The sequence below is a fragment of the Sceloporus occidentalis genome, unplaced genomic scaffold (assembly GCF_023333645.1).
Source record: "Sceloporus occidentalis isolate IW3139 unplaced genomic scaffold, rSceOcc1.0.p SCAF_328, whole genome shotgun sequence".
NCBI classification, from domain to species: domain Eukaryota; kingdom Metazoa; phylum Chordata; class Lepidosauria; order Squamata; family Phrynosomatidae; genus Sceloporus; species Sceloporus occidentalis.
Genome location: NW_028317308.1, coordinates 566,990 through 577,760, shown reverse-complemented (window position 1 = coordinate 577,760; position 10,771 = coordinate 566,990). Strand labels below are relative to the sequence as shown.

Below are 10,771 nucleotides of genomic sequence, written 5' to 3'. Positions count from 1 at the left end.
TGCTTTCTGTGCTCCTGCGGTGGGGTTTCACATCCGTGGCGCAGGTCTGCGAAAAAGCACATTGAACACGATAATTGCAAATATGTATTTTGGAACGCTGTATGATTGGCCCCCGTGCCTTAACTCACCCCCCTCCCCTAGCTGAATCTAACCAGCCCTTTTCTTTTATGAAGGTTTCCTAAGTGGGATTTTTAAAAGTTAGACCTAAATATAAGTATGATAATTACACAGAATCTTCCATTGGCTCAAACTTGATTTCCAACGTTAACGGCTGGAACTCTGCCATGGGAAAAAGATAACCATGTTTACTTTCTGCTATTCTTAGGCATTATTATAAGGTCATAAGACGCTACTGAGCATGTGGGTGACGGAGCACCGGCCACTGGCATTAACTACACGGGGTTGTGATCACCTGCCAGCTTTCTGTGTCCTATATGAATGCTGCTTAACTTAACCACTTCAGCTCATCCTAACTCATGTTCCACCCTCCTTTGTTACTCTAAATATCTTCTTTTATTAACATTTGCTATTAAAACTGAACCTTTATCTTGTGTGGTTCTATTATGTTTTTAATAGACATTATGTCTATAGTAAATCCCCAGCAATGACACGAACAAAGAGCAAATTCCTAGCATTCAAATTCAAACCTTGGGAATATATCCGCTAAATAAATATAAAGCTTGCCTTTAATACTGCACGGGACCCAAGTGGAAAAAAAAATGTAACATGTACCTGTTTTAAACTTTGAGAGGCTATTTGCCTGGAAGCCTTCCACTTCTTTAATGCTCACAAATAGTTTTATATATAACAAAAAAAAGTTTTTGCCAAAATACAGTACTAAGAGCTGACGTTTGTCTAACGCATAAATCTGGTGGTTCGGATCAGAACGCTGGCTGGTGATTTGTTTTTCTGATATGTCTTCCTGTATCGGAATGCTTTGTGAACCTTGTCCACCAAATTCTTTTGTAACCAGGTCTGTCACATCAGCCTGCGGGCCAGTAGAACAACCGCTCCCTCTCAGGATTTTATTAATGTCACATTCTCCCACCTCCGCGTTTACACAAGGTGTTCCCTGTGACTCAGCCCCAGACACGTGAGCGACATATTCAACTACTCTATCCACTTGTTGGGTTATCAAAGTCACAGTCGCTCGGAGATCAAAGGTTTCGTCACCTTCAAAATGTCTACCTTCAGTTCCATGTAGTTTCCCATTACATGACGACCCTCAGTATATACCGTATTGGCTCGAATATAGGCCGCACTTTTTTCCCCCCACTTTAAGTCTTTAAAGTGGGGGTGCGGCCTATATTCGGGGTCTAGCGCCCGACGCCCAGGACATGCCGTCCCGGGCGCCGGGCAGGGTTAGGATACAGATCCCCCGCAGCGGTGCAGGGGACCTGCATCCTACTCCCCGATACGCTCAGACAGCCTCCCCTGCCAGCACTTTCCACGCAATACGCGTACACAACTTCCGGTGCCGGCACATCAGCTGAGTGCCGGCACCGGAAGTTGTATACGCGTATTGCGTAGATGTCCCCCGCCGGCCCCACAAGACACCCGGGAGTCTGCTCTGGTAAATCGGTGGGGGGGCAGATTGGCAGCATATCTCGGGGGGGGGGGGGGCGACAGTGGCAGCATATCTCGGGGGGGGGACAGAGTGGCAGCATATCTCGGGGGGGGGGGGGACAGAGTGGCAGCATGTTTTTTTGGTGCTTTTTTAAAGAAAAAAACGTTTTCTTTAAAAAAGCACCAAACTTTTAGGGTGCGGCCTATATACGGGGGCGGCCTATATCCGAGCCAATACGGTACTCATCCGTGTGAAAGTCTGCATGTGCGGCCGCTAAGCTTCAAAGAAACGACAGAACGGGTTTGTTTGCCGTTTATTATGACAACGTCTCGTTAAGAGTTAGAAATACATTTCATGGTTGATATGTATCCGGCAACAAGTGTTTATCTTTTAGTAGTCTCCTTCCCGTATACACCCGCAACACATTTTCATTCACATTGAAAAACATTTAATTGCACTAACCCGGTGCAAAGTACACTGTGTGGGTGGAGGAACTAGACCGGTGTCGCTTAGGTCGGGTTTTATGGCGCAAAGGCTTAAACCACTTTAGTCCAAGCCAAGCCTCCACTCACACAGATATAAACCGGCTGGTGGTCTTAGTACAGCACGCACACAAATACGTAGAGGTAGTCATGCTTGAAATGGAATATATGAGACTCGTTTCTGGCTCCCTGCTACAAAGATCAGAAGGGCAGAGGCCGTGTTACCCTTCCCTGGTGTTATGGAGCCAGCCGCTCATACAGCCAGCCGCCTTCCCCTGTGTGTGTCCAGGGGCCCGGCTCAGCTTCTCCTTCTTTAGGTCGGTGGAAAACAATGCGATCATGCAATCGATTAGTCTGTCCCTGCCAGAACTCTATGACAGACGGACGAATGATGTATCCTCCCCTGGAAAATGAGAGAGTGAGAGTGAGAGAGTGAGAGTGAGAGAGTGAGAGAGTGAGAGAGTGTGAGAGTGTGAGAGTGTGAGAGAGTGAGAGAGAGAGGCACAACGTAAGATGGTATCGCCACTAGAGGAATTCAAGTCAACAAGATACCATTGAAACTCACCACTCAGGAGGTCTGGGAACGACCTTATCTTTGTACTCTTCTTCCAGCTCGGCGTTCTTCTTACGCAGATACTGTGGCAAACAAGCAGGACGAGAGCAAAGTGAAGAACTTCACAGTAAAAAGCAATGGGTGAAAAGGCATTGTGGCAGGAAAGATAGAAGGGAGCCATGTTATCAATATGAAGGGGGAGATCAGGCGAGGAGGGGATAAAATACACAATATATGAGGTGGAGAGTTACTAAGGGGGATGTCATTAGAAGTCAGAAAATGCACAATGTCAATATACGGTATATAATGCATACCAGTCCAACGGGAGAAGACATATTACAAGAGATAATGGAGAGAGAGGGTGTATTTCTATTGGGCAGGGAGAGGATTCAATGTGACAAGAAGAACAATATCAGTGAAGGACTGCTGTGTGAATGTTTGATGTTAGCGAGCAGACCGTCTGCTTGCACCCATCACACCTCTCTGTTCGGGATAACTTGGCTCTGTTTGCTGACGACTGCTCCGATCTGGCTGCTTTTGGGGCGCGAGTGAAAATATTTGTCTGCCTCTTCATCTGAAAGACGTTCCACAGAGCCCTCAATCCGAACCTAAGTGCAAACAGAGGTTTCTGGTCATTTAAACCATGTGTTCCATCCAAAATGAAAATCACTAAATGGATGTTATCTAAAAACAACATTAACAGATCACTGTAAAAATGTGCAGGGTGTATTACAATAGTTTAATTATGAAGACATTGAATATATTTCCTGCAAGTCTTATAAATAAAAGAATTAAAGCTGTACTAGTTAATGCAAAGTTTGTGGCAGTCACATAAACTACATACACTGTGACTATCAATCCCGTTAAATTTAAAATCAGATAAAATTCAAATGCTTGTTTGTTTGTTTTCTTTTTAAGCGACTTTACAATTTCTTCTTAGAGATATTAGGTATTTCCCCAAAACATAATTCAGAGTAATTGTAGGACATAAAGCTGTATTATCTGGCCGGTACTGTATCCAGCATTATCACTAAGCTAGCACCCTAATAAAAGGACATTTAAGCTGTTCTTCATAAATAACCCCCTCGATCAATAAAAGGTAGATTATAGTTACGAAAGGATAGTACACAAAATGACCCAGGGATTGGGAGAGGGGAAAACACAAAGAGATAAAGGATGGCGATTGTAGGAAATGATTGAAAATATTTGTAAACATACATCAGGGCTCGACAAATCCCGACAAATGGCGCCTAGGAGTTTGTCAGCCTCTTACATCCACAAAAAAACGCCCCCGCGTCACCACGCGGGGGCGCTGCAGCTGCTGCTGGGCAGACAGCACAGCCACTCAGAGCCCGCCCCCGAGCCTGAGATCCCTCCCACGGAGTGATCCTGTAGGCTGAAACCGCGATTGCAGGAAAACCTGCAATAGCGTTTTCAGCTGCCAAAGGCAGGAAAGGGGGTTGTGTGGGGACCTGACACAACACCCCCCTGCTGCCTAATCGCTCCATGAGAGCGACAGTGCAGCATTAACCCCTTCAATGCCGCGATTGCGGCATTTAGGGGTTAATTCCCATTTTGTAAGGGGCTCTGCTGCTGGTGGTCTGCCTGGAAGCCCATTTCATTGAATGGAACATACGAGCGCCCCCTAGTGGACTTTTTGCTGGAAGCCCAGACAGACCAGCAACAGCCAAAACGAGCCCCCCCACAAGCCCTTTGATGATTCCTGTAGGCATGGAAGCCTACAGCAGTCATCAAAGAGACTCCCCCTGCAATGGCTGCTCTATAGACAGGCAGCTTCAGGGACAGGGGAGAGGGTTCTTCGGTCTCCACACGAGTGTGGGGAGCAGCCCCAACACCCCCCTGCTGCCTGATCGCTCCATGAGAGCGACAGTGCAGCGTTAACCCCTTCAATTCCACAATTGTGTATAACACATTCGTGGCATTGCAGGGGTTAACATTTAAACATTATTAAAAAAATAATTAAAAAAAAAAACAAAAACAGCACTGACCTGAAAGTCCAGGGTGCTTCCAGGTCAAATGCTGTGAGTTTAGTAAGTGGGCTGATGATGGTCAGATCACTCCTGACCAACTGTTAGTTTAAAAAAAAATCCTGGCTCCTAACTTTTTTAGCTGGCGCCGAGATTCACAACAAATTTGTCAAGCCCTGACATACATAGAATTTGACAGCAGATTAGAACTATTCTCCCCGACCCATCTGATAGTTGCCATATCTTATTAAAACACCTCTGTGATGTCATCTGGGAATGCCAGCCTAATTAGTTACTACGGCTCTTACCTGGCGATTTAGGGGTTCCCAGAAGAACAAAAGAGAGGCAAAAGGGTTTTCTTCCTAGAGAGAAAACATACATTTACTGTTGTAGACCTCATGTAATGAGCAGTGCCGACGTGTGATATACCAGCATGTGTGACAGAAGGTGGCATTCTCACCAGCTCTACTCCTTTCCTACTCCCACAGTTGGTGTAAAATCGGAACCCTTCTGGACCAAAACCTTTCAGAAGAACCATGCGAGCGGAGGGTTTCCCATCCCTGCAGGACAATAAGAGCAACACAATGAAGGTAGTAATACGGAAAGTTGGCTAAACATGGATGGGACTCTGATAAGTGGAGATCCGGAACTTAGAGGAGATACAAGAGAAATAAACAGTGAAAAGTGTGAATGAGAAACAAAATAAGACGGAACGCGGTTAGCACCTAGTAGCTGTAGCCAGACACATGGCATTTGGCTCTGCGATGCCTGGACATTGAGTGACCTCCTGGAACCAAGCACTGAACTGAATGATTGGGTCCAGGGAAACCAAGTGGCTTTCTTCAAATGCCTGGAAAAGGAGACAGGAGTGAGGAAATAAATATTCGGCACGAGGAGGGGGGAGGTTGGTGGCACAAATAAAAAGGGCAAAAAGAATCGAATGCCGTGGGCAGCACATCCGAGTAACATTGAACCTGTGATGAAAGGAAGCCGCTGCCGTGTAAAGTGATCAAAAAACACTAAACAGCGAATTATTCACATATAAGTAGACTTTACTGTGCAGTATACCCATGGTCTGGGTTTCTCATATATGCAGCATTAATCAAATCGCACCACCTTCTACCTACATACGGTGGTTTATATGGATATGCTCATTAGGGCACAGTATCTATAGGATTATACTTTTACTTAAAGTTTCAGCTCAAATATTCGCCGATATAGATGAGGTTCCTAAGAGTGAGTCTGCAGAGCAGTACGAGGGTCCTGTCCACATTAAACGCCCGTTATTGGAGGGCAATGGATGGATCAGCAGAGCCCCCTGTGGCTGACGGGGGCGATGTGCAAAATTTACCTTTGGAGGGGGACCTTCCCAATTGATCATTTTACTGGGGGTGTCCATATTTACCCCATTTGCATGCCCCCTCGTGATAGAAAGTATGTTGAATTAATAGTTCCAGGAAGATTTGGGAAATGGAAGAGAGCGGCTTAGGAGAAGCAAACGGATAATAAGAACGGGGTGAAGTCTGATTGCCGTAAGCCAAACCATTGATATCAATTTAAACACAAAATATGCTCTTAAACCTTTTCTGATGAAAACCACTCTACTGGTTGCCATGGTAATAAGACCATTTTATTGATTTTGCATCAGAATCACTTTTTTTTTTTTTATACATGGCCCTCTGTGTCAGATTTTGGCTGTCATATCAGACACAGCTACAGCACACAATATAATATCGCAGGAGTTAACACATCTAGGAGCCAGGCAACTCTTTTTCTTCCCCAATCATGTTTTTATTTTTTCATTTATTACTCCTGGGTCTGCAGTTAAAAGATGTTTATTGGGGCAATACTACATAAAACACACATTTATTCGGTACTGCACCCCTTTACAGTACTGCAGTTAACCCCTTCATGACACGTGGTATTTTACACCATAAAGACTCAACTTGTACGTTTAACCATTATTCTTATACTTACACACGCTAACAACACACAGTAACAAACACGCTAAAGGGTAAAGCTAAAGGCTCACAAACACCTAATAGTAACACATGCTAACATTCTACACTCACGTACACACATGCTAACACCATACACTAACACACACACTCTATGCTGACATACACACTCAGGCTATTCAACACTAACGCACTATATATATACATATATACATCATACACGCACACACTGGCTAACACTATACAGTTAGGGAAACTTCTACATTGTTTCATAAATATAACTACAGATTATAAGATGACCCTGCTTATAAAACGACCTCCCAAAATTTGAATATTAAAAAAATAAATAAAAAAAAAAAAGCCTGAATATAAGACTACCCTATAAGAAAGAAGTTTTAGTAAATATAAATTCACATTTAAACTATTTTTTCATATTTAACAAAAACTATGATTCAGAAAAAAAAAAAAAATTGTTTTTATTTCCTATTTGCCAACCTACCCCCCGCTATGCACATCTGCCCCACAGCTTGCACCCCCGAATATATCACTCTGCCTCCCTAATATGCCTTATACCCCCTATTTGCCACTCTGCCTCCGATATGCCTTATACCCATTTACCACTTTGCCCCTCAGATATGCCTTATACCCCCTATATGCCCCTGTGCTCCAGAATCCCTGCTACCCGGGATATCCGCCGGGGTTTCCATGACTGTGCACCGGAAGGACACGTTACGCCGGCGCTCCGGCATAGAAGCCCCTGCAGAAGCGGAGGATGTCTGCACGCATCATAGAGACGTTTACCGGCTGCCAGACAGGAGGATCGAGGTCCCCTGCAGCGCTGCGGGGGATCTGGATCTTAGTCTCATAGTCAGACTTCCATCTCTTTGTCTTATAATTGGGCAAATATGATGTGTGCACTCGCCATCCCAATCTGCCTTCACAATGTACAGTCTTTTGCACAATTCCCACCTCTCCAGGTTATCAGACACCTGAAACACAGACTGTCTCTTCTGTAACTGGCTTATACAGATTCGCTGGAACTCTCTGGAAAACAGGGGTTGGGTGAACCACTGCCTAGGAGGTACAAAGGATTCTGGGATAACTGGCGAGGGGAGCGCAGCAAGCAGAAGCGTCTTGGAGAATGGAGAGAGGCTGCTTTAGGAGGAAGGCCTTGAAAGAACAGTGGCGTTGTTTTCGTTTATCCCTTTTGCTTTGCGTGTTACATGTTTTATAAGCTGTAGCTGTGACCTAATTCAATATCAATATACATTTTCTATACGCTGGTCTTTGTGATTTATTCGTCACACATTCCCTAAGGAACAGGCCTTGTAAGAAGGTTGTCCGTTCGAGTCGGCAGAGCAAGGAAAGACAAACCGAACGGAATCGATCCTTCGTTATGTAACGGCTTCCCTCAACCTGGAAAATACATCACAGATGGCAGCACCTTACATAAGCCGGCTACCCAGCATGCAATGTGTATGTATCCGGGAAAATGGGTGCCCCTACACCCAGGGGACCCTTATGACCCATCTAGTCTGGCAATTTGCCCAAAACACTAATTCATCAACAGACACGGAATGCACGTCCGCCGGTAATAGGATGACACATAAGAGACCGCTTTCCCAATTCGGGTTCTGTGCTAAAGGCCTACCTCTTTTTTTTTTTTTATTTTTTTTTTTAATTAAGGCAAAACAAACAGCTCTTCTACTGTCGAACAATTGACTAACCCCTCCCACCGTGACGTCATTAAGCACTAAGGTCATGACCTCTTACCTGTTCATCACTTCGGTAACTCTTCCGCATGAACCCCAAGTCCATGATGTCACTTCCAGTAGGGCCACTTGCTGCACGGACCGGAAACAACTCGCCGGATCGAACAACGCGCGAAAACAATGTTGCAAGTGTTCGCCACATAGAACGTCACGGCTCGACGTCTCCCACGAACTAAGGGCGGATCTGGCGTCAGTTGCCGTGGATACAAGTTCGGAGGGGGTTGGACACTAGCTCAGTACCGGAGAATGGGTGATAAGGCGAAGGGCTGAATCACTTCACGTCAACAACCAATTGAAATAACCTAGGGGGTGGGGTCAGTAGGGCTTCAAGCAATCGGAAGACAGGTATAGTTTAAGGTTATCCAATGGAGCGGCAGTTTTCACCCCCAGGGGCGGAATCATAGGTCCGGAAATAGCCATTGTGTAAACAGACACATGGAGGTGAGAAAAGCTGCGACTGCTAACTAAAAGGCAACATGAGAGCGGAACATGCGCGTATACGGTGCCGGTAGGGCGGACAGGCAGCGGGGAGCGGGTCGGTGCAGCCATGCCCAGCGGAGATGAGGTCCTTTTAACGCATTCAAAATGCGGGTCATGACCTGGCTGTGCTGGGGGAGGGACATCATTCACTGGGTCACTGCGCTATAAATCTCCCATGTACCAAGGTGTCCTGTTACCTTGTGCGACCTCTGAATGGGCCTCTAGTATAAGGGACTCCCCCACCTTGAAGAGATCGGCAATATTGTGTTTAGTGGTTACCAGAGGGTGACACTGAGCTCATTATCTGATACCATGGTTTATATGGATGTGACAGACTTGATGTTCCTGGCAGGTCTCCCACGTCGGCCTTTGCTGAGGATATGTAACTTCCGCTTTTCTGATGGATTTGAGTACAGGAGATGTCGGTCGCAGGTTGGAGAAGTCAGAGTCCTCCCTGGGGGCTGCCACTTTTCAGCAACACCATGATGGAGGCGCGCATGGAATACCCAAGTAAGTTATATTGTGCACTGCTTACTCTGGTATTGATTTCGGTGTAGATGATAGTAATGTTGCCCCATCTGTTCTATTCCAGTGGATCCATCTTGCGTGGTTCTGATGATGACCCTACCTCCAGGAAACGACAGAGAACCATGAATGGACCTATTTGTTGTTCGGTCCCCACCAAATTCCCAAGTGCCTCCCAACCAGAGGACCAAAGGTCAAATGAACGTGATGGGGTGGGGACCAGCAAGGTTAGAGACTCGGCGATTGGAGATCGTGTTATACATGGTGAACACTGCTGGAGTACTCGTTCTGGGAGTAGAGTTACATCGCTTTATGCAGAGCTTGTGCGGGAGCTCGAAGCGCAAGTGGCAGAGCTCCATCAGCTTCTAGCATCGAGGAACGACGCAGCTGCTCTAAGAGAATGGAGAATCCAGGAGCTGGAGCAAGAGAATAAAGAGCTGAAGAGACAAATCCAGAGTCTGGAGGAACAGAATGATGCCCTATCCCGCAGAGTACCGAGTGCTACCAGAGACAATGACAGACTCCTGGAGCCAGAGAGCCACTGTGTGGGTGAGAACTTGTACGCACTCTCAGAGCGGCCCTTACATAGGTCCCGGTGGGTCCATGGGACCCTGGAGACACTTTTACAGGGGCAGCAATTTGTTGCCTAAAGGCATGTTCTTTTGGGTGTTGGTGTGAGTTTGATGTTCTGTATGCACACCAAACGCTGTCGTTGGCTGCAGATGTTATTCCTCCCATAGCCAAAAGCACGCTTTGCAAAGCTTCTCCTCCAGGGATTGTGTCCCACGATTGGAGGTTAGGCTCTCGCATGGATGTAAGGGTAACTGCCATGATCAGGTCATCAGGTGTTGGCGCTCTGTGTAACAGAGCAGGCTAGATCCCAGTGACTATACTATATAGTATATATACATCTCTTAAATTATACTTAAAAAAAAATCCCAATCCTCTAAGTCTCTCTATTGCAAAATAATTTTAAAACCTAACCTTTTATTGAATATCTTTAAAAATGGTAATAAAAAACTGAAAATGTGGATCAAAGGTGCTCTGTGTAAAACGTAAATAAACTCGGAACACATTTGATTCTTCTTTTTATCCCACTTAGAGGATTGCATCTTTCAAATAATATTATCTTGCAGTGATCTGTCGTATGTAAATATGTGATCCTCAAAGTCCTGCAGAGTAAATCAAATAGCAGATCACAGAATGTAAATTAATCATAATTTAAAGTAAAGATTAAAGCAAACATTGTGATATATAAAAAATAAGTTTATGTGGGACTTTTATGGCAAGAAAGTTGTTGATCTGCTTTTAATTTTTGCTTGTCTTTCATACAAGACAGCGGGATATGATGCAATAGTTTAGATATTACATGATCTGTATTTGCTAGCTGAATTAGAGCGCTAGCTTTATTGGCAAAATGAATTATTAGAATGGAGAGAAAAAAAA

The 10,771-nt window shown here is 45.1% G+C and overlaps 1 protein-coding gene across 1 annotated transcript; it reads right to left on the bottom strand.

Moving 5' to 3' along the window:
• Positions 1 to 2,286: 2,286 nt before the first annotated feature.
• On the bottom strand, positions 2,287 to 8,366 carry LOC149274514 (pyridoxine-5'-phosphate oxidase-like). Its single transcript, XM_089505426.1, has 7 exons — positions 8,322 to 8,366; positions 5,316 to 5,440; positions 5,051 to 5,150; positions 4,899 to 4,952; positions 3,082 to 3,210; positions 2,615 to 2,685; positions 2,287 to 2,452 (listed from the first exon to the last, which is right to left on the bottom strand). Exons 1-7 carry the CDS (start codon positions 8,364 to 8,366, stop codon positions 2,287 to 2,289), a joined length of 690 nt encoding a protein of 229 aa, XP_089361552.1.
• Between the last annotated feature and the right edge of the window lie 2,405 nt (positions 8,367 to 10,771).